This window comes from Amblyomma maculatum, chromosome 6 (genome assembly GCF_055883805.1).
Source record: "Amblyomma maculatum isolate TAMU_Amacu chromosome 6, ASM5588380v1, whole genome shotgun sequence".
NCBI lineage: Eukaryota > Metazoa > Arthropoda > Arachnida > Ixodida > Ixodidae > Amblyomma > Amblyomma maculatum.
The window spans coordinates 47,655,672-47,680,794 of NC_139349.1; the positions used below are offsets into that span (position 1 = coordinate 47,655,672).

Sequence of the window (25,123 nt, forward strand, 5' to 3'; positions counted from 1 at the left end):
GAAGCACTATAAACGAGGAAAAATAGACAACCTTAACTCCTCTAGTTAGTCGACATGTACACGATGGGAACAGGATCTGATGACACAGTTGTTTACTGCAGTCACTGCCAATTGCAAGCGCAGTTTGTCAATTTTTCCGATGAATGTACGAAAAGGTATTTTGTTTTTCTTCCATGAAGAGCACTCTTTTTGAAAATACTGTGTAAAACTACAATCGGAATAATATTGTCACAATATTCATGAAAAGGATCTCGCGACATCTGAATATGCGACCACAACAACTGGACGTGCTAACATTTCAAAGAAGTGACAACACAAAATAAATTGGGCAGACAGTCTGGCTGTGGTCCAGACGACACAAAAAAAGGAAAAGAACAGCTCTGAGTGGGTACTAAAGGAAACTGCATAAGCCGACTCTTGCATGCACGCGGTTTTAAAACACAGACAGCGACTACAACCTAGCAAGCAAGAGCCTGGTTTCCACAAAGGTAGAAATTCTACGTCATCCCAATGCTTCCGTCAAAGCAAGGGATTCCATTGGATCTGCTGAGATAAGTAACGTCAAATTCATGTATATTGTGCATGGATGGTTGTTTATTAATTTTGTTACTATGTGCCTCTACCAATGTTTTCTGCATTTCTTACTAAGCTGCGTTCTCATGCCTTATATCTTCATCTTCGTAGCCTTCTGCTCCAGCTACGAGGATATGTGACAATATGGGCCGTAAAAACTCATAACGCTGCCAGGTAATTAAAGCGCAATGCAAAGAAACAACAAGCTCGAATGAAACAACATGTGCACACGTGTGGTGAGCGGCCCGCCCAAGGCATCTAACTGCGGACAAGTGCTCCACCTATCGGTGTCATGAAAAGGTGGTACGCCAATGCGCACGGCATGACCCACTCAATCTGCACACCTCCCCCCCTTTAGCCACCATAGTCAGGACATCAGCAATGAAACAAATGTCACTGGAATTTTGTAGGGACGAAAACGGCGAGGGATTCTGGATACTCCGTTTGTGATTCTCTCAGCAACCCATTCACTAGCAGACAAAAACACATGGTAGTCAAATACAATCAGCTCAGTACACCTTCTCGCTCCTGTTTAATATTTTCTTTCAGTCCCACTTCTGATCCTACATTACAGCAAAAACTTACTACTGTACCAATGCAAAGGCTAAATAACATTGTAGAAACGGTGCCATGCCTAACAGTACAGAGTCAACAGCAGCATACCCTGGCCTCTTTCACCGATGGATTCCACAGAACCTGTTCCTCCAATCTGTTGAACAGGATGTCCAAAATAGTTTCTGGAGTTGCTGGCAGTGTCCCCTGCAATATAAAAGAAAAATAGCAGGTTCTTTTGAACACATGCGAGAATTTGAAGTCATGAGTTACAAATACGCGAGAAAAAAAGTGACAGTGCAATTTGAATTTCTCTAAAGCTTTTCATTTTCAGTCTTTCAAATTGCTGACATTGCCTAGAAACTTACCCTTCAACACAAACTAGCTTGTTCTAACTTTCCATGTAAGTGGGCTTGTGAACTACGAAACATGACCATGTCAAACATTGCCTTTTCCAATTAAAACACCAAAACATGAGCCGCTATATGACACCAAAATGTGCAACTTTCGCTTCGCATGTTTTCAAGCAGTACAACCTCACTGATGCATTTATGAAAGAATGTGTAAGAGAAAAACATTATCCAGGAAAATGTGTTATACAAACATTCCCAACTTTCGAAAAATGTCAACGTACCATAAAAAACTAAATACTATAATATGAACCTGCATATAATATAAGGCGTAATTTCGAGATAGCAAAAACAACGAAAAAAAAAAAAGCCTTTCATCCGCGAGCGAGGAAAGATCGGCAATGAGATTCATTTACACTACATTTTGCAGTTGCCGACATGCTCGATCAAAGAATTTCACACAACATGAGAAGAGCAGCGCACATTCGCCCTGACAATCGCGGAAGCCACACAGTCCTCCAGCTCTTCTAAAACTAGTAAGCCACTTCGAATTTGGGCGCAGGACGGCAGCACACGAGCAGCCAGACATCATGCACCGCACTCGCGCCTGTTCGCATCTAGCACCGCGTGCAGGCCAGCGGCGTGTGTTCCCTGGATGTGTCCTTAGATTCGGAGTTTTTGCGATCACTGTCGTCCGGTATGTGTTATTGTCTGCTGAGAGTCACCTTTCTGTGTAAAACATTTTTCAGTACCTCTAAATGCATTCGGTATCCTGCATTTTTCGAAAGCACGACCAATGCGCTCCTTGGGAATACTGGTCAAGCATCCACGATTCGGCTGTAGGGCATGGCCAGCATGGCTGCAGTAGCCCGTGAGAGATCCGTGCAACATGCCGATTGATCCTTTCCTCATCCCTAATCATACAAGGTGTGCTTTGCATGCTTCCGGTCGTGTATGCATCGTGAACACCGTGGTCTCGAGGATCATGGGGCCAGCGTGGTGGAATCAAAACCATCGAAACAGTCAGCCATTGCCACTGCTAAAAAAGCACCTTGTCTCACTGGAAGCCTGGTGCTGATAGTGCTGATTAATAATGAGGCGGGAACTGCGAACTTAAGCTGAAATTTGTTCATATCCGCATATAATATGAGGTGGAAAACTGATACGATAAAATCAGGGAAAAAAAACAACTTATTGTAAGCGGGTTTTTACGATAACTGTTGAATGAATGAATGAGGGCAGCATGTAGACCGACCGGAAGATTTTTTTCTATACAAAGCATAGGCAATAAATCATTAACTGACGAAAAAAAAAATGGCATGGAATCATGTGATTCAGTTATCAAATGCCCTGCATTTGGTAAAGGAAGAATGGCCACATGTATATATTACCATACCTGGCTTCTTGCAAATACATATAGCTGCTATTCATTACATATGGGTGTCAAAATGGCCTGATCGGGTTCAGTCAGAACAAAATAGACAGTACAGTGACTTATACCTCGAGATATTGACATTTTTTCCCATTTCCCTCCTCAGTGGCCTTGTGCCTTCCCATCAAAATAAAGGACTTTCAATCAATCAATCAACCAAACAATCAATCAATCCATGAGTGTTTACTGACAATTTCATCTCATAAACATGCAGATTACCATTTCATGCTATGCAGTCTAACTGGCTCCTTTTCTAGTGTTAGCATAATTCAGAGAAAAGTTATGTAGTCCTAAGTGCAACGAAACTTGGAGACAAATCCAGTCTATTGACATCAATCGTACAAGTATATAGCCTCTCTTCCTCAGCGTTTTCAAATACTTTGCCCCCTTGCCAATGAAATGCAGGGAAGTCACCACAGTGACTAAAGGTTGCAGTGTTGTTACTAAATAAACCGGATTGTTTGATACCTTGCACAACTCTCAAAGTAACATCTGTCTGTGCACTTCTAAAGAAAAGGAAAAAGGAAAATGACTCATTATCGCCACTTTACTTTTGGTGACTGCTTCATCTCTTTAATCATGGATGCCACACTGCTTTCCTTTACATGTAAGATTGCACAACACTAGCTATACTCCTGTCACACAGGCATTTGTAAGGCCTTGAGGACTGAGGTTCTTTGCCTCAAAGGCGGTTGACGCGCAGCTAGACGGCAAAGCCTCAAGGCCTTTGCAAAAAACAGCCCAAACGTAAGTGCCAGCAAGCGAGCTCAAAAAATAAAAACACTGATGCAAATATATGTTAGTTTGTACGCTTTCAATGCAGCTTACTGACATATGTTACGTTGAGGCAGAAAAGGAAAGGAAAATAAAGAGCCTCGGCCCGTGCCACTTAGTATAACGGGCTGCAGCTTACTGACAGTCTTTAGAAAGCCAACACAGCTCTCTGTAAGTCCTTGATAAAAGGGAAAAAAAGTAAAATGCACGCTGAACGGGAGACGCACCGCATACTTGTAGATCTTTCCAAACTTGGAATGGCGGCAGGTCTGAATGGCCCCATCATGGTCCATCTTCTCAGTCTTCCAGTTGCTCTCATGGAAGATCTTCAGAGCAGTGTCCAGAGCCTCCTCGGCCTTGCGCTTGTATGAGCGCTCCTGGAAAGAAATGCAGGCTTTAATGAGAGGCCCAGGCATTGGCCAAAAATATGACTGCCCATACTCAAGGGAACCTTGAAACACTTCTGACAGAAACAGCAGTTTTTCTTTTTCCTCACTCTAAGGTCTCTCTCCCTTTTGTCTTATGTACAGCTAGAAGCGAAAGTCTACGGCAGGTGGGTATGGGCAAAAAAATTTGCCGATGATTATGTTACTTTCTAATGCCTCATCACCTGTTTCAACTTTTCGATACATTGAAGTATGTGTTTCGGCTCGGGCGGTGCACACATAGAGATCCGCCACCACCAATCCGGCACTCTGACTGCCGCCGCACAGGGATGGCATTGGAGGAGGACCGAAGAGAGCAATTAAGTTATCGGTACTAGGAGACTAGGTCACAAGGCAGGGCTATAGCAACTCTGTTCCCAAGTATGATCACTTCACAGATTTTTTGGGGTGCGCAAATACTGAAATTATCGAATATGAATTGAACAGGAATATGGGAAAAAAAAATGCCTTCAAATGTTCAATGTCTGATCAGTGAAAAAAATGCAAAATTTAAAAATAGCAAACACTGTTTTGCCTCCTTCAATATTAACATGGCATTTGCGAATAGAATTAAACTGCAACTGCAGAGAAGTGTAAGCCCTGCTGAAAAATCCAATTTAAGTTATACAGGATTCCTTATAGTAGTTTTTTGTACAGGAAGGGCCTACATGAAAATGACTGGAGCTGTCATATCACTGCTGAATACGGTAAACCCTCGTTGATTTGGCCTTTGAGGAACCAGAAAAAGTGAACTGATTGAAAATTCGGTTTTTGAATAGGCCTGAAAGAACTGCCAAAAACCGTTTGCACCACAGTAATTTTCCCTGATGAACACCTCTATAATGGATGTCTGCATATGAGATGAAACCGAAGTAAGAGCAACACTTTTTTTCCCCTGGTTTTATCAAGTGCTTGCGTCAAGCAGTTTCAGGAAAGCCCTTTTCAGAAAAGGGAAGGTCCCTCTTCACAAAACGGCCCCATTGCGTTTCGAACATGCTTCGCTGCGCAGCCCACGCAGTAAAGAATCGCGGTGTAGTGTGCAGTGCAGGGGATCTACAGTCAAAATCACATATAACAATACCGGTATTAACAATATATCGTATATAATAATGGGCAGTCACTGTACCGTCAGGTTTGCCATGTGTTTTATGGTAAAATAAACCATTTCTTATAATGTTGTCATATTACATTATCGGTTATAACAATCAAATAGGGTCATGGAGTCAACAAAAACACGGAAACGCCACGACTACAAAAGCATGTGCGTACAGAACGACGCCTATGCAGCGGCAATAAAAAAAAAAAATCGGAACAGAGTGCGAAGAGCCAATGCGTTGGTCAGGTGCGCTGGGGAAGCTTACATGCCGTGGAGACACGGGAGAGGACAGAGGACGGAGCACCCTCACGCGAAGGAGGAGGGAAGGGGTAAGGTGCTGCTAGGCACAGCCATTTGAGTGTGCTCCTCCTCGAGTGCTCCTTGAGTGCTTTGAGTGCCCCTCCTTGAGACCGCCCATTACATAGGAAACTCCGTGCTCTCTGCCTCCGCACAGTGGAGCAGTTCTATCTGAGGGTGCACTGATTGTGGTGAGCTGCACTATCCTTCCCTATTTGCTTTGTCCAGGCCCCCACTTCACGGGTCACATGTTTTGTGGCAGGCACGCAGCAGCGTTCTACATGAGTCTTTCTAGCATGGTTCTCCTAATGTGCCAACATCGTTGCCACGACCTTGCAGGCCCTGGATTTTCTGTGAACAGCAATGGAGGATTGTCCAAGAATGCCGACCGGCACCAGACTTGAAGATCTCGCTACTGATGGCAGTGCAGTTCATTTTTGGAGCATGAGAAGAAGTAAGCTCCTCCACCATCATGAACTGCTTCAGGAAGGCGGGCTTCGCTGAGGATGCCAGCAACGCGGAAGGGCGCGAAGCTCCCGCCTCCACAGCGATGACCGAACTTTGGTCCGCAGTAAACAGTAGTGACGGCGACGCGTCGGGACTTGAGGAATTTTGACATGCCAACGACACAGTCGCGACAGATGAAGAGCTGGCAGCCGGGGCTATATCGTCGCAGCAGTCACTGGCGTGAAGGACGGTGACAGTAGCGACGACGACAAACCGAAACCTGTGCAGGTTGCTTCTCACCATGAGGCTTTGAGAATGATAGACTCCCTGCAGGACTTTGTTTTTGCTAAGAACCTTCCACTGCACTATGTTCAGCAGCTGGATGCCATGCAGAAAGATGTCGGCCAGATTGCAGAGAGACAGACAATGCTTACGGATTACGGGTTTCTTCCTGCTACGAAATATTAAGTGTAAGCTCCCTCGTCCTCATTAAATCTGTACTTTATAGCATCTTTGTTTCAGTTTAATTCGGTTATAACAATTATCGGTTATAACAATATTGTTGCGAAGAAGATCGGCAGTGGTGCGAAAGGAGTCCTCGCGCTAGGCCTGCCATTAAATTATTGATCATCCTGTCTCCACGCTGTGCCTTCTTGCTTGTCACCACGTAACATTTTGGTTGGAGGTGCGGCGTACATCATCCCAATCCTCGCCTTGGAGCACCGACACCATCCGTATGCCAGGACCATCGACCGAGAGCCCTGGGATATAGACGCGCAGCTTTGCCCCAGTCCTTCTTGCCCAGACCCGACCAGCCACAACTACCGCCACCCAGGCCCCAGCTCAGATCTGAAGACAAGGCGCACACACGAATTTACCAGAGACCAGATCAGAGTAAAGGCCCGATGAACCCGAAGAACCAAAAGACATGAACACGCAACCTCCGCCCTGCCCATCCGTCCGACGCGACCTCGAGCCATCGGTCCCACGAATGCTTGGTGGCAGATGGCTGAAAAGCTCCAGGGGAGGCGATCATCCAAGCATCATCGTGGTCATCGTCATCGTGGTGGAAAGCGCATCATTCTCTTCTATCTTTTCTTGAACATCCTCACTGTCACGTCACCACCGCCTTCAACCGCATGATCAGGATGATCGCTCGATGGCCCCAGGAAGTGTTGCAAAGAAGAAAATCGGCAGTGGCACGAGAGGAGTCCTCGTGCTAGGCCAGCCATTATAACACTGTTCATCCTGTCGCCATGTTGTGCCGTCTTCTTGCTTATCATCACATAATACTTCCATGGCACTTCAATATTTTTATAAGCGGGTTTGACTACGGTGAATTTGAAAATTTTCAGTGTATTCGGTAACCTTTGCATATTCAGAAATCAGTGTTTTTCACAAGGCCGCTCTGCGCATGCGTGCCTTTCCCCTGGTTGAAAACAAACCACCAAACCCAGCTGCATATGTGCAGTTCTTGGCTTCTGCGATCGGCGGAGCAGGAGCTAATCTCGGAGGCCATGTGCAGTTAATATTCGTGAGAGGGGTATGCGACAGATGGCGGTAGCTGTCAAGAACACACATCGCCATTTTGCTGGCGGCTGCTTCTCCCAAGGACGTTTTCAACCAGCAGCAGAGAAATTTTCAACCACTTCCAGAGGGCGGCATATTATGTGAAAAAGGCAGATTTCGAATATCAGTTTTTCGAACACATAGAAATATCAGATTTATATTTGAAATTTCAGATATTCGTACACCCCTACAAAATTTTTCTCATAGCTGCATATCACAAATCAATAAGAAGGTGATCACTATAGGCTTTACTTGTTCAGGTTAAGGTGCTTTTTTGTTGCTTGATTTTTCAAGGCTGAAAAAATTTCAGAAGCGTAGAGCTGGCCTGCCCATTCCTCTATTCCGCACATTTATATATGAGGGCTGGTAGCAGTCACAGCAGAAAAGAATTCACCTTCATTACAATATGTGCCACCCTCTAAGGAATGCTACTGATTGAAAACAAATGCGCGAAGCAGACACAGCCATGAGGCACCAGCTGTGCCTGTGAAGTGACAAGCGAGCGGTTGACATCATCTGTCACCTGTCACTTGTGTATGTCACTATAACTAGCTTTATATGTGCACTGAAAGCTGGTGGTGAGGAGAAAAGGCGCACGTCCTCAGTGTGATCGTGAAAAAGATGTATTATTGGTTCCGTTCGGCCAGTGTGATCAAAATTTCCTTATTGATTGGGGAAGCACATGACTGTCAGAGGATAGGCACACCTGGCAGAAAGCATGCAAAAGTGCAACACAGTACATCAAATTCAATCACACTGTGCTATTTTTACCTTAGTTATTAAGAATTAAATTCCCATAATTTTCGCAACACGGGTAGAGATAGCAGAGACAAAGGAGCCTCAAATGGCTTGGTCAGGCTCACAGCTTTGCTTACAACACATCACTGAGCAAGCAGCACATAAAATCAGTGAAAAGAAAAAAAAAAAAAAGAGAAAGGAAAAGAAAGAACTGAAAGAGTCTACAACAACCACACCTACGACAAATTTGGAAATTATAGAAAGGATGCTTGAAGGCTATAAGCCATAATCTCAGCACAGGTATCAGCTTGCATACTAATTGCAGGTTCAAAAAAAGCCCAAAAAATCTGTGCATTTGTTTTGCCTTTTCATCTTTGTTCGAGCCAGCCAAAGCGTGACGAGATACTATATACCAGCTGCAGTTCCCACGACAGACCTATGCCCAATGGCTGCAGTTGGCACGACGCTCCTCGCTTCCATTGGCTGCAGTTGGCGCAAGGCCACTGTCCACACCCTCTTCACCAAGTCCACCATGCCTACTGCTCCAAGGCTCCACCGTTCACAAGGGCTTTTTTGAGAGTCAAAAGCCGTAAGCTAACACAAACATATTATGTGAGACTATCTGACATTGATATAACGCTTCGCTTTAACTGAACCATACGAATGTGCCTGCATGGCCAAGGACTAGCGCACCTGAATTAAGATTCCTAGGTTTGATTCTATCTGGAACCTGCACACTGTGCCTTTCATTTGTAACGGCAGAATCCGAAACCACAGCTGTTTTCCAGTAGATGGCAATTTTCATCAGTTCACTTCGCCACTCCCCATAAAAATTAGCAGGGGTAGAGTATGTGAATTTGGAAGGCGTACAGTTTTACCATCCTAGATCTCTGTTAAGTCTCCAGCACATGGACTCACGATAATGTCAGTGCTATCATTACTGTTGCTCTGAGGCATCTAACCTGTGCGCACAGTATCATAATGTAGTAAGTATACCATGGAAGGCATGTACTTCTTGCCAAAGCTCTCACGAAACAAGATGGCAGGCCTTCCTGCTTCAAACAATCAACACAAAAGCGCACATTTTTGTTTCAGTGTTACAAGCTTAATGACGACAGCCACGGCACTAATCCTGTCGTCTTACCATGCCCTCCCACCCAACACAAACCCTGCCATCTCGTCTAGACTACTCTGATATGCAGAGAAAGCCACAAGCTTAATTTTGAGTAAAGCTTCTAAAGTACAGTTTTATCTGGATATAATGAACCTCCATGTAGCGGATCCATTCCTCAATCCCCCCTACTGCTCCCATTGAAGCGCATATATTTGGAAATGCATAAAATGAAGGTGCTAAAGTGGTCAACCTTTATATAATGAAGTACCCCTAGGCCACGCAAAAGCTAAAGCTAAACAAAGCTAAAGCTGGACATTTTACATCATGCGTTTAGTTTCAGATGAATTGTTTTCCGCGACAGCCTTACTGATAGAGATTTTGCGGATTGTTCATACTGCCCTCCCGTGGTGGTATAAGGTACCAGTGGTAACCTGTGGTTTATATAGTTTCAAAATTGGTTTGCAACAAAATCCATATTCTGTAAAATTTTGGAAAACATCAATAAAATTGTAAGGCAGGCCTGCATTCGGATACTTTACGAAAAATTCTGAATAGTTGACAAGTATGTATTGTGCACCAGCCAGCGCAAACTGAGGGCAATTCCTCCTCCTCTTCCTTTCTACCTTACGCTTCCACTCTGACATCTTCCGCAGCTTCCCTGCACACTTTTTCATATTCACTCTCCTGTCTGAAGTTTACTAAGAGCACGAGGAAAGAGTGCGGTAATAAATACAAGAGCATCAACCACAAAACACTCTTCATTCATCCTGCACAAAAAAAAAAGGAAAAGAAGACTCCTGCCTAGTGCAACCAGGACCCACCTCAGGCCCTAGCTGCTTTGCTGCAATTTCAGGTTGCTCAAACCTAACGTGCAGGTCGTGAGGTAGTTGAAGATCACTTCGAATCCGCACGTCATCTCCTGCTTGGGACTCATTCTCAGATCCTGCAATAAAGTACATGTTCTGCATGCAAGGATGCATGGCTATCTCACCGCGTACACTGAAGAACAAAAACATCCAGATCAAACTGTCATAAGCAGTGGATTTTCACTGAAACAGTGCATTTTCCCGTGACTGTCCAAGAACTCAGTGTGTCAGAATGCATACCTCTCAAAGCCGGGAAATGCGAGTACTTGGTAAATCACAGGATTCCACTTCGATGCATACTTGAATTAGAAATAAGCATCAGTTGCACCTTACAATTTATTTTAGTTTAGTGCTCCACATACCTGTCTAGAGTGCACATTTACACACTCTTAATGTCAACATTGGCAAAGTTCGACAGTACGTCCAGAGGTCAATGCATACAGCTATTCGGGGGATTAAGTGTAAAGCACGGTCAATGGACAGTGGATGCTTGACAGAATATTGTTTTGAGTCGAATGCCACTTTTAGGTTATGATGCCAGTGTACTCCATAGTGCACTGTTGAAGCCCTCTAGACGTGTGTACAGGACCCCAGTTACTGCTAAAATAAATACTTTTTCAACGCACCTTGTTTACAGAGACCAAATACGCAACGATCCCATCACAGAAACTGTCACAAAGCAATCAATAGCCTCATTCTTATTGGCTGACATTTCTACCTGTTAGGGACAACCAATAGAAGAGGGACTAATTAACAGGTTTATCACATTTTTATGATGTAGTTTCTACACAATGCAGATTATTATTATTATTATTATTATTATTATTATTATTATTATTATTATTATTATTATTATTAATAAGCTTATACCTCGACCATTACAGGCAGTTGACAACACATTTGCTTCGATAATGCCCGAATGCACTCGTAGGACAACTGCTGTAGAAGAAAGGGGCAGTTGACAACACATTTGCTTTAATAATGCCCAAATTCACTCGTAAGACAACTGCAATAGAAGAAAGGGGGCTAGGGTTGTAAAGCACAATCCTGAACACAATAAAAAAGAGAAGCCTCAGACAATAAGCAGCATTTCAACAAGGAGCCTGTACTCATCAGGGCTGGGCCACAGCAAATATTGCCTTGTAGGAACTTTAGTCAGCACACTGATGACTCTCTTCCTTCTCTTTCTTCAAATATGCGCTGCCTAGACAGCATTAGCTAAATAATAAAAACTGGGCAGGACAAGCTATAATTTCCATCAGCAGTAGATCTAGAATTTTAGGGCTACAATAGCATGAATATTTAAAACAAATCCGGACTGACAATGAACAGTTGTAATGAATTTAAAACTGCTCTTTGTTGAGTCTCAAAAAATAATGACTGTTCCAGTCACAGTAGGAAGTTTCATTAATGTGTCATATGCATTTTACTTGTAAAAGCCAATTATCCTCACAATAAAGAATAAGACTATACATGGCGTGACGTTTGAAAAAAAAAGGAAAGCTGACAGCAGTCAAGAGGAAGAGTTGAGCTCGAAAGACTTTTTTAAAGAATTGATATATAAAATACATTCGTCTGTTCATCCATCATCAACAAAACCATGTGGTTTGCCGCAATCATGTTGCCAGCTTGCAGCACTGTTCACTTCAAAAAGTGTTTGCTGTTAACACAAAGCGATCTGATCATTTTGAGGTAGTAGTTCGACGGTGCCAACCAATTGCGGCGAGACAAAGTGAATGTGCTGAACATCTGGCTTTCAATCATACACCGGCGCAACTAAGCGCGCAGCAGCGCTCCAAGAAAGCTGGAGCTTCTGGCACTCCAGTCATGGGCTCAGCATCTCAGCGCTCTGCCAAACTGACAAAGTACTTCCCTCCTTCGACGAGGCAACCCAATGCCACGGGGTTCATTTACAAGCGTGTGCCACCATTGCAATGAGTCATCGCCATTCAAGACATCAGCAATATGCAGTCTGCACACCACTTATCACTAAGTGCTCGAGGCAGTGGACATGGTCCACATGTTTACCATCCATAGTGGTGCATCGAAACGTTTCAAACACCCGAAATAATGCACACTGTATATGATGCACTGCCGCCAAGGATCGTACTGAATTTGTACAGTCCTGAAATTCTTTCCAACCGATGTGATCCTATAATTGAGATACTACTGCACATGCACTCTGCCGGCTCACATTTGCATATCTCACCACTGTCAGGCGAGTAGAAAGTGGTGCCCCCATCCTCGCTGCGCACATTCTCGCGGAGAAGAGCAGCTGGCACGGGGGGGAAGGCGTCATTCACTATGCGTGCCAGCAGATGCGAGGCCCGGTTCTCGCTCGGAACCACACGGAAGTCCAGAAACCAGGCCTGGCCCCAGGGAAGCACAAACGAAGTAACCAGCAGCAACACCCCGGCCAGCACGCCCGAGTTTGCGGCCAGGGCCTGCCAGTCGTAGAGGAAGGTCTTGCAGATGACCACAGCCCCGCTGAGCGTTGTCATCAGTGCCACAGGGAACCAGTGCCTCATTCGGAACACAATGTATGCGGCGACCAGCACCAGGAAACGAAGTGCGGACAGGACCTAGGGATTGGATGATGCATGAAGAGAGCACCCACTTTTACTTCAACTGATGGTTTGGTACTCCTGTAGTGTTTACTACGTGCCGCTACCTACGATCCAATGTTCATGCATATGCAACACAACCCTTATCACAATGCCCTATCAACATTGTCTATCCACAGGGCACTAGCGTCACATTAGAAGACAAAAACAGTTATCTACAAGACACCAGGATCTCATCAAATGACAAATTGCAACAACAACGGTAACAGTCCCCTACTGGCCATCATATCCTTCTCAAGTCTTGGTGGAAAAGCTGTCATGCACACTTTGGGATGCTTTATCTCATCTGACGCAAAGGCATGTACCTATCATTATACTTTAGAACACATACAGTACTGTCAGAACTTGGTCATTTATGTGCAGCACGCCGGGTGTTTAATGACTTTTAAGAATTTCCTGTAGATTAAATGACATCATACCTGTGCTTTTCTCTGCCCAAACCTAAAAGTGACCACGTTATACTCGAAGACACTTTTCCTTGGCAATGACGCCAAAGCTACGGAGCCGAAACGCATCATCTTTCCACGCAGCTGAATTATAGTCCCTAGTTACATGAGCAGTTTCCGCAGAAAAATTGAAATTATAGCGCGTTATTTATGGTATATTTTTTATCATGGAACCGATTCTCTGAAATGAAACTGTTATGCCTAAAACGCTTTTCTTGGTTCTACCGGGTTTTCTCATCTGCTGTCTGTCACAGGTTTTCGAGACGCCCCGACTGTACAGACAAGATGGCGACAGCTGCCTGTTCAGGTCGTTCCGGTTGTTCTGCTTCGTCCACTCCGCGAGGGTTGGGCGCTTTCATCAGACAAGATTCAAGTCACGTTCAAAAGACACTGGCTGTCGAAGCAAACGATGGAAATGGTCTGCAACGTCTATGCAGACCGAAAGCCGTGCGGTCGAACTGCATGCTGGAGTGACACGCTTAAAGATGCCCCACCTCCCTACCTTAGTGCCCATTGGCAAGAAAAAGTGTCCCCAAGTACAGGCGAGCAGAAAGGCCAGTGGAAACTTTGCCTGCTGATAACATGTTGCAATGACTATACTAGTTTCACGAAATTCCAATTGCGTGCTCTACTTTGTACCAAGTAATGAACTTTCTTCTGCTTAGTCGCTCTGAACTACAACTGCCTCGCAGTTAGTGGTGCTCACAGTTAGTGATGGCTGCCCTCTTCCTTGCACCAATCAAGAAAGCTAAACAATGCACATGATGTTGCATAACAGCATATGCAGTTCGAATTAGGTGTTGTAAGCTCTGCACTTCATAACTAGTGGCCAGTGGGCATCACGTTTCCAACAGAGTTTCCTGCATGTCTAACGTACTCATTTTTGGTTTTGTACAAGAAAAGCAGTGGATATCCTAGCGCTGTAGAGGTTCAGCAGAAAATCAGTGTTTCTTTGTTTCCAAAACCGCCATAGCATTGTTTACACCCATGACTTCACCCCCCTCCCCCCCCCCCCCATACCGAATTTGATATTCAATCCTATATCCGAAAGAATTTTTTCCAATATTCTTATTCAATTAGTATTTGAAAATTTCAATATTTGCACACCCCTAGAATTTATAGTAAATTACAACCAATACAGCTGTAAATTTTCTTTTTTTTCTATTTCAAGCCCCAAGTTTCTAAAATGTTTACTGACACACCAGGTATATATAAGATTATGCAAAATCATGCAGCCAGAGTGCACATTTGCAGCATCATCAATTCTAAAGACAATAAATAATACCACTGTGCAACAGACACCCTCCATTAAAGAAGGATGGACAGTTGAACAAGTTGGTAATAGTTCATTATGGGTGGGGCCGCATGGAAAACCCTATCAAACAAAAACCAAACACACATGCCCCCACCCCAAACAGTCTACACCAGGTAAAAAATAAAATCGATAATTATCCAGAAAAGAAACCTCTTTATCAACAAGCAATAAGGAAGGCTGGCTGACACACTGTGACTGCTTCTTGCTGATATGATAAGCCTCAATTCCTTTTTTGCTTCTTTCCCACAAGCACTGCAATGATCTTCAAGGTGAGAATATCTGGTATCTGACAGCAAACTGAGGTGTTCACACAGACGAAAGTTTATACACCGACTAGTTGGACCTATGTATACCTTATTGCATGACAGTGGAATTTCATAGACAACAGCGCACTTTTTTGACTTGATGTCAAATAAGTGCTGCAAGATCTCGTATCCCATTCTGTATTTCTTGCTCCGACCGATGAGTGTGAGGTACTTAATGCATATATGAAGCTTAAAAAGAGGATATGTGAGGATATTAATGGCCTATAGGTTGAACCAGTTATGTTATCGATCTTATCCTCCCATGCTTAACTCATATATATAACCTAGCTTTAGCCACAGGAGAATTTCCACAGAGAATGAAGAATGCGAAGGTTACAGTTTTATACAAAAGTGGCAATAAAGACAACATCGGAAATTACAGGCCAATATTTATTTTACTGTTATTCTTGAAACCCCTAGAAAAGATTATATTCATAAGGTTGTCCAGTTTTCTCAATGCTCATTCAGTAATCATGCTGGTACAGTATGGCTTCAGAGCAGCTCTATCTGCAGAGGTAGCCTTACTACAACAAAAAGAGCTAATATTACATAATATAGAAAGTAAAAAATTAACGTTACAAGTCTTCATAGCCTTTTCAAAAGCTTTCGATTGAATAAATCCTGAAATTTTGCTTAAAAAGTTATTCCACTATGAATGCAGAGGCGTCGCACTAGACCTAATAAAAAGCTACCTAACTGACAGATACCAAGGTGTTAGCATCAAAAGAGAATTATCTTCATTAAGAAAGATCCGGCATGGTGTACCACAGGGAAGTGTTTTAAGGCCGTTTCCTTTTAACGTTTACATAAATGATATCGTGAACACTGGTAATACAATCCAATACATTATTTATGCAGATGACACAAGTTTATTTTCTCAGGAAAAGATGCCAACGACCTTGTAAAGAAAGCCTGTATAACTGAGCAAATTACATTTCATGGTCACTGAGAAATTCCCTAGTAATAAACTGTGCAAAATCTAAGGCTGTTCTTTTTTGTTCCAAAACAACAAGATATTGTTTAAACAACGCTTTGATGTTAAATGATTTTGAAGTCGAATTATGTTCGGCAGTAGTCTTTCATTCATGAACATATGTTTAGGGATTCTCATACAGATTATTTGCGTACTAAACTCTGTAGGGTTCTAGGGATTTTAAGAAAATGTCAACAGCAACTGCCTCCACTAATGCGCGTGTTGTAAAACTCACTATTTTAATCACAAGTCCAATAGTATTGTCATCTAATTTGGGGTAATAGCACAAAGCAATCGCTACATAAGTTGCAGATTTTGCAGAAGAATGCCCTGCGCACCGTAGCAAATTTGCGATGTCATGCTCGCAGTGCCATTTTATTTAAGAAATACAAGGTTATAAAAATAGATCTGCTCTATGAATATCAGCTTCTACCGTCATTTAATCATGAACTACGCAAGTAAATTACCAACTTAAGTAACACTGCCAATTTGAAGGAAAGCACTTCGTCTCACTCCACAAGGTTTCGTGAAATCTGGCACGTACCTCCCCCCGTATTATGGTCTACAGATGCTGTAGTCTGCCTTCCGTGTGCACTTAAGTTTAACCTCACATTTGAACAACTTCGTCTTTTATCGAAGAATGATTTGCATGCAATGTTCAGTTAAAGAAAAAGTCTGTTCTTTTTCATCCATCTTCATATTGGTTTTCTTTTGCCTATTTTCGTTTCTAGTTTTCCCCATGTCTTAACGTACATTCAACCTTTTATGTTATTGAGCGGTTTTGGTGTCCTGATTGCCAACTTTAAGGGAAGGCTGGGCCAGTCAAGCTGCATCGCACGCAGATTGTTTTCCAGCTTTCCGCGCCACATGTAGTTTTTTTAAATCTTCTGTACATGTGTGGTGAAAATAAACAAACTGAAATTGTAGACGGGCCCCTTGGGGGCGGGGGATGTGTGTTTGGTTTTTTTGCTTGATAGAGCTTCCCATGCGGCTGATGAGTGAAAAAGATATCTCGAATTTGCCTGTCCAAGGGTTCCATTCTTGGTAACGTCACGTGATCCTTTTGTACAAAAATCCACTTTCTTCTTAATAAAAAATTTAGTTGCTAGTCAGCGCTATTCTGTTGTGTTTCCCTTCTTCGTCCTTCATGTCTTCGGGCTGTACCCACAACGAGACACCCTTTATGCAGTGTTGTGCTATTTCTTAGGCAGGGTGATAAAATTTCCAATATTCACTGTAGTGCTGAGATGTTATGAGTGCCCACATATGGTAAGTATCTCAATATAGAGATCCTGGAAGGCAATGTAAACTTGCTAATTAAGACTTCTAAGCTGTGGTGTCCAGCTTTACACGCGCACCTATTTTATGGTGTTCCCAAAGCAACAATAGACACATTGAGAACAGAGTCTTTACCATTGTAGCGTGCCAGTCTTAAAATAAACAGTCAGTCCTGGATATATCAAATATGAAAGGAATCGTGATATAGTTTGATATGTACAAGATGACAGTGAATAAGATTATACACCGGGAGCCTAGAAGTCAGAGCATGATGCACCAAACCTAGGGATGCGTGTCCGCAGACCGTGTCCGCAGACCGCAGGATGCAGACCCTGTCGGCAAAACCATGTCCGCAGCAGTTGCGGGTAATTGAGAAGTGGTAGAGGTTAATTAGTGGTGTCAATAGATAGAGGCTGACGTAATATTACTGGAGAAAAAATAATTAAGCCAATAAGTTTAATAGGTAAATAATTAAAATAACTGGTTCACAGGAGAGGAAACGCACAGTATCTGCCACACTTGTTCTGTGAACACCTGAACCGCACCTTAAGGGAAGGGAGGAAGGTGGGAGTGAAAGCGGAAAGTGAGAAACTGGAGCCGTAGTGGATATGACGTCAAAGATGTGACGTCACGCAACCAGAAGTAGGGCCGAAAAAGGGCATAGGAAAAGTTTGGCGCGGAATTTGAAAGTATTAAAGACTAAAATGAGCAAACAAGAAGTGAATTAAGCTACTAGAAACAACCAGAAGCGAAGCAACCAACAACAACATCTGTGCTTTCGCATTACTCCAAAGTAGATTCTGCTGTGTTCGAATTTTTTCAGCTTACCAGATGAGAAACTTTTTTTTAAGAAGTAACTAGTTTTGCTATGCACTCTTTACACTCTGAAGGATTGTAGCGCCATCTAGGAGCAGCCAATAAAAGCTATCAGTCATTGTCATAATTGCCTTCCAAACAAACACTTTTCTTTTACCTCTATCATCTCTACAGCTGCTGCTGCGGCAGCTAAACATTATTGCTAATGCATTTCAACTGATTTTGATACCAGGCAGTAGTACATTTATCAACAATCTCAAAGCCTGCTGCATTGACACAGATTAATTTAACACCCGGGAGTGTTGCCACCATCTGTGTACACCTGAACTTTAACCAACATGGACCGCTGTTTTTTGATACAAAGGCCCTATAGGAAGTTTTTCAGCTAGTGATATTAGTGAGCGCTGGCTTGCCAAGTGTCACTAGGCCAAGCCTGCTTAGCATCAAAGCAGATGCGCATAATGCTACCTAGCCGCTACCTAGCATGAGGTCTAATTGAATTACTGGTGCAGTATAAACACCATAATATTTCATCAAAAAAAATTACCGATTACGTTACTTCCTAATGCGAAATTTGAGCGCAGCAAATAAGCTGTTTCACCTTTTCGATAGATTGAGGCAAAGAAATCGAGCAACACATGTATGCGCTATCACAGAATCTTTTTTATTTTTCACACGTATTCCTTTAACAAAGACTCCACTAACAGTTCTTGACAGTCATGAAGGAAGCTTTGTGGTCGGAGAAATAGACTGATATATGTTCGACTTGGTACACCAATGCTTGATTCTCAAAGAAGAGATCTATACAAGTGCCTCGCGAGGTTGTCACAGCCGTGGGACGCGTTACGAGCGAGAGGAACGGGATGTTCTCCCGCATAAGTGTGAAGAAATTCCTGTTTGTCTTTATGTCAACATTTGTCTCGCTCATGGCTCAGAAAGAACTGGCAGATAATTTCGCAGTGGCGAACGGCAGCGGCAATTTCGGCTCGGGCGGTGCACATATACAGATCCGCCGCCACCGATCTGGCTCTCTGATTGCCACCGCACAGGGGTTGCATTGGAGGAGGAGCGAAGAAAGGAGTTAAGTTCGAGCCGGCGCTTTGACAACCGGAGACTCGCAGGAAGAGGCGATAAAGGGAGGAGGGAAGAGATAGCAGCGACTGACTGATGCTGCTGACGCCGATAGTGAGTCAACCCCAGCTGCGGAGTTGGTTTCAGGGACAACGCCGCCGATGCCAATGCAAACAATATGATACCCTCGCTTCCGCAGCGCCAAGAACCAGGCCTAGCCGTGGGAAGGTGGTCACGTATTCGTCGACATGCCGGGGCCTACGTGAAATAACCGGCGCGTCGGCAACTGAAGAGCACCCTATCCGCCACACAGGAACAGGGGGGGGGGACCCTCCCCTCCTCTTTCTGCATGGCGGCGACGGTGTTCTATGCAGTCACGTTATCTTGACTCTCTAGCGGCGTTAGCGGCATCCAGCGGTATCAGTCGGTCGCTGCTAGCGCTGGGGGGATGAAAGGGGGGCGGAGCTAGTTACGAGGCCGACGCCGACACGAAACCCAGGAACGGACGCCAAAGAGCTGCGCTCTAAAAGGTATATTTGATTTTGCAATGCCATAGGCAGTAAGGCGAGTGAAGCAAGCCTCCCGAAATCCACCGGTACCCTTCAGTTAACAGTGTTAATTTCACAGCGCCACCAGTGCTGGACTGAACACTGGCTTCCTCACATGGCAGCAGCGTTGTGTGAAAAACAGTGCCGCCATAGAGCAGGCTATCACCAATCGCATCCCAGATTCCTCATGTCACGCACTTTTATGGTACATTTGCATGCCCAGGTGGCCAACAATGCTATGTGTGTGAGAAGTGAACATAACAGTGCCTTTAGGAGCGAAGCCCCTTGAAACGCTATGCGCATGAGAAGTAAACGTAGAAGTAGCACTAGGAAAGGCACTCCTTGCAAAGTAGTGATGCACTGTCCCATATATCAGATGTTTCGTTTAAGAAGGCCGGTAATTGCACTCAGAGGTGCCATACTTTTGGATGGGATTTTCAAGGTGATTCTTTGAATGTGCCATATGAACAATAATTTGATGCATCCAGGTTCGATGTATCTGCGATCAACCATATGTTTCTCTCTTTTTTACCCTTAAAGGTAAGTTACAACCTGCCATCTCCCACAGTGCTGGAGGAGGCAGCCAATCATTATCAAAAAGTTTTTGTCAACCAGCCTGGCATGAAAAAGCTAAAGCTATACTATAGCAAAAAGAAAGAAAAAAAAAAACATCAGCTTTTTGCCTTGTCATCATGACCTTTAAGAGTAACCCTCAACAGCACTGGGCCAGCAGGTTGTTTCTATCAATTAAAAAAATAAGTCTCAATTGCATCAACACTTCTAAAATAATAAAAACATGTATTTCAATCCAAGACAAAAAACTGGTACTTACAGACATGTCAAATAAGGAACTTGAAATATGATACCCAAGAATTTCATTTTGATAGACTAGTTTGACTGACTTGTACTGCAGCTGAAACAGAACACAAGCAAAACACATTGTCAAATGATTGTGAGAATGCAGTGAACTATGGACGAGCAGGCTGGCATGGATCACAGAGTGCTACACTGGGCTAACTTGTGCCCACAAAGAACTGCACACTCAGCAGAGGTGACAGCAACAAATGTTATCCGCAGTCTAAAAAGAAAAAAAACAATGCCACTCTAAGCTGCGCTAAATGTTTGAGGTAAGGTGTGGCAACTACCAACAACAACCTTCAATAACAGAACTAATAGTATGCAACTGCGAACATTCATTCCACATAAATCTGGCAGCATCTCTCGTCAGAAACAAAGCGACATGTGCCAGCAGCTTTTGGACATGAACATATTAACATTATAAAATTTTTCAGGATTAATTATCCCCTCCTGATGATACTTTACAACAAAACGAAAGGTAGACAAAAGCTGAGCACCTTTTAGAAGAGCATAATATGCAATACTTCTGTGTACTCATCATACTTCCGGCATCACGTCATAATAAAATTCTCAAATTTGACAAAGGATTTTCGGAGGGCCAATGTAGTGATACAAAAGTATTTTACGGAGTCCATTGCTGTGAATAGGCATCCACTCCCATACATGGAATATAAGGTACTGCATATGGGGGTGGACAGCCTTTTGCCACTGCGAGCTCAGTAAAAAAACTTTTGCACCAATGCTTTGGTTCAGAACACATAAAGTCAATACCAAATAGCCCAAATTTCCAGTTCACCGAAAATGACCTTTCAGAAGCACTACTCCAGCACTGCACCTTAATAAGCCAGCTAAGCACTGTACCCTTGAATGGCTGCATCATTGTTTTTTGATGCAGCAAGCTCAGCAACTCGGTCCTACTCACCATTGCACAGAGGATCCAGAGAAAGGATGAGAAGCAGACATCAAATGTAGCCAGCAGGGCAAAGAATCTACGCACGGGAGAGATCTTCCTCCCAACAGAGGCCCCAACCTTAAGCGCCTCGGCTGGTATCTCATCTTCCAGGTTGATGGAGCCATAGTGGACCCAGTGAGGCTCTGCTCTGGGGCCACTGGGATGCTGCGAAGAGCTTGATGCCCCCATTCAGAATCCTTGCTCCCCTGCTCCCGCTTGTCACCTGAAGCAGGGGTCACCACAAATTTTATGACCATGGTAATGAGGAAAGGACAGGAACAGTGTAACTGTCTCACTCAGGGCGGACATCAAGAACATATTATGAAGAAAAGGAAAAGAGACTAAAGAGAAAAAATTATGATAGTAGAGAGCTCCCAAATAGTTTCTACTATTTGGTGTTTCTTGAAGTGCACAAGCATCACAAAACTTTTTGTGTGTGTGTGTGTGTGTGTGTGTGTGTGTGTGTGTGTGTGTGTGTGTGTGTGTGTGTGTGTGTGTGTGTGTGTGTGTGTGTGTGTGTGTGTGTGTGTGCGTGCGTGCGTGCGTGTGTGCGTGCGTGCGTGCGTGCGTGCGTGCGTGCGTGCGTGCGTGCGTGTGTGTGTGTGTGTGTGTGTGTGTTTTTTTTTGCATTCCAGCTCCATAGAACCACAGCCAAAGTGACCAGGCTTTTATCCCACAATCTTGTATTCAGCAGCCAAACATTATAGCAGTTCAGCCATCATGCTAAGTGGCTCATTGCCAAACAGCACTCTTAAGTGTCATTGCATAATGTATTGCCATACCAAAACTACACTACAGAATATGAGAGATGGCTGCTGTGCTGGAAACTCTGCACTGAAACCAGAACAGAATATACCAAGGCTGCAGAAGCAACAAAGCGTATCATATCAAGAGGGTGCCATTACAGCGATCGTGATTCAATATGCAGGAGCCTAACCCCAGATGGTGAGCTTTACCTGGCTGCTAGGCCTAGCATACTGGGAGTTTTAATTCACTAGTTACTTGGGCACAAAGCCAGCAGATCATCCCAAACTGCTGCACAATTTCTCATACAAAGTATTCTAATAGTCATTTATAAGTGTGGTATTTGTTTCAGCACACTGTTCACAGACAGAAGCAGCAACATATTATCAGATAAGACGGTACAAACTGCAATATGTGAGCTAAATTCCTTTCGGAAGTGGCAGGACTTTGGATCACGATATGATAAAAGCGCAGCTACTGCCACATACAACTACGCCAGCTATTTATTACTTGAGAAATAGCTTGCATAACAGAAAACTGCATTTCACGTTACAGATCATAGCTCATGGCCCAACATTTTATGAGTTTGGTCAAGCCCAGCATTCACTGAGAATATCCTTTCACACTATCCATTACCCAACTCAGGTACTGTACTACAGATTGCATTATTGATGTATAAATTGATTATACTATGTTTCATGCTACCAAGCACACAGATAAATTTACTAATGTTGCCAAATCTGCTTGCACAGTAGATAGGCTATCACTATCTCATGGGAAAGGGAAACAAGTCAAGCAGCTATTTAATTTACAGTCAAAAAACTTTTACTTAAACCAATGTTTGACGCAGTCTGTTGAATACTATATATATCAATGCTAAAATTTTCTGAGTGCCAATTAAAACAACAAGCATATATGAGGATAATCATCCTATTTTGTTTAATATGAATACAGACCTTTTCATTTCAAAGCTAGGCTCTTGATTTCAGCATATTTCTGCCTGCAAAAAAAGAAAAAGAAGTAAAGTTACCGGGTAGTGACAAATGACTACTTCGCAGATACGATTCGTAGAACATAGAGTGCACGCGACCTTTATATTAAAGTGCCTTCAATCGGACGGACGCAATCATGTTATCAATCACAATGAACACAGGTACTACAAAGATAATCCTCAGCGCGTTCACTCTCATTAAAAGGCTACTATGATCAATAAAAGCATGGTGCACAAATTTATGATGCACCCTTGTCCATATTTGCTTTCCCTCAACTTTTTGAGCAAGCTAGCGCTGTAATAACAAGAAACATTTGGAGATTCCAGCTTTTGCAGCCCAGTGCATGATTCTGGTATATGTAGGCCGCTTCTAGCGGTTAACTGAAGAGACCATGCAAAAGCATGGTTACAAAAGAGGATAGCATGACTTGCACTCTGTCTTGTTTTTATCCTAGTAGAAAACGCAAAATATACCGCAGCGCTGTTTAGAGGCGTGAACCTACGAGAACACAGCATACAACCCTTTGAGAGTTGAAGTGATATACGAGCAGACGTCAACACAAACTTGGCACCGCCCACAACTGCGTGTTTTGGCGCTGTCACATGACGGGTAAGCATTACCAGAACATGGCACTGTATACAAAAGAAGCCACAAGCATACGTGTGAAATATGAGCCATGTGAGGGGCCATTTCAACGCAGCACGTTATCCAAAGAAGTAACTTTACCCAACTAGCAGACAGGGGTCGATATTACACGCGTTCGACGGAAGGTTATTAGATGATGCTAGCTTTTCCAGACTTCTAAAGTACACAAAACAGTGGTTTCTTCAATGGGTTTTAAACTTTAACCACGAGTTCCAGAGGCCAGTCCAAAAGCACCAAGTGTCATGCGAAACCTTTTGAATGACAAAGGCACCTCCCGCGAATCAGCCCAGGTGTTCGTAACGCAAACTTACGTTCCTGAATCCTCAATTTGGCCCAAACGTTGTGCGTCCCGGCACTTAGTCTGATAGCGCGTCCATTTTCACTACCGTAGCGGCTGCAAATTTTGTGATAAGCTGACAAGCGGTCATTCCGCCTGTTTTTGCCTGTTTACATTTCTGCGCCGCCTGGCGGGTGGATATCTTTCGGATATGGCTGATGCGGCTTCGAAGCGTCTCATGTTTGTCGCGAGCAAATAACTTCGTCTTTTACTGTCAATAAATGAAAAGGAAATGTGATAAATAAGCACACTAAGTTTTGTACTACGCTCTAAGTGGGGATCAGCAACTTCGTGTTCACAGAGCTGTCCAAGATCTGTTCGCAAATTTCGGTTTCTAGTGGCGCGAACGGAGGCGCGCGCAGCGGAGCGGCTGTAGCAGAACGCCTCCGTGCTGCTGAGGCTGCTGAGCGCAGTCAGAACGGTTCTCCGCACGTTGAACTCTTGCGGAACTCTATGAACCAGCTTCTCTGCATGGCTTGTTTTCTAACGAAAAGGTCTCCTTCGCTGACGCCACTCGCGAATTATTCGAAGTAAAAAACAGAGGGAAGTTCTCCTCTCATTTGGTTTGTAGGGTTTAATGTCCCAAAGCCACTCAGGTATATGAAAGACACCGTAGTGAAGGACTCCGGAATTTTTTACCATCTGTGGTTTTTTAACGTGCAAAGACATCGCACAGCACAATGACCTACTCCGCTTAGCCTCCATCGAAACGCAGCCGCCAGTTGTCGGGATCGAAACCGGTAACGATCCGGCACAGAACCACGTACTACCACCACGGCGGGGCATTTTTCCTTTCTACATAAACCTAAGAATGTCTCCAGAATATTCAGGTAGAGGGATCAGAAGAGTACAATATTTGAATACCACATATTTATATGCGAAATAGAGGATGAATGTTTGGAGATTGTCCATGCAGTGCATGCTTCTCGAGCATGGGTTCGGCCACTCTTCTTCGGCTCATTCGTCGCGCTCGCTAGGATCTCCGC

The 25,123-nt window shown here is 43.7% G+C and overlaps 1 protein-coding gene across 1 annotated transcript in view; it reads right to left on the reverse strand.

Moving 5' to 3' along the window:
- Nucleotides 1–24,277, reverse strand: part of Start1 (Steroidogenic acute regulatory protein-like) — a 33,574-nt gene extending 9,297 nt beyond the window's left edge. Inside the window, exons 1-8 of the mRNA XM_084606580.1 lie at nt 24,112–24,277; nt 23,120–23,163; nt 21,390–21,642; nt 20,442–20,522; nt 12,443–12,815; nt 10,189–10,310; nt 3,909–4,058; nt 1,237–1,332 (exon numbers count right to left, since the gene is read on the reverse strand). Coding sequence (XP_084462706.1) covers nt 1,237–1,332; nt 3,909–4,058; nt 10,189–10,310; nt 12,443–12,815; nt 20,442–20,522; nt 21,390–21,608 — 1,041 coding nt within the window. The 5' untranslated portion in view covers nt 21,609–21,642; nt 23,120–23,163; nt 24,112–24,277. The remainder of the gene's footprint in view (nt 1–1,236; nt 1,333–3,908; nt 4,059–10,188; nt 10,311–12,442; nt 12,816–20,441; nt 20,523–21,389; nt 21,643–23,119; nt 23,164–24,111) is intronic.
- Between the last annotated feature and the right edge of the window lie 846 nt (nt 24,278–25,123).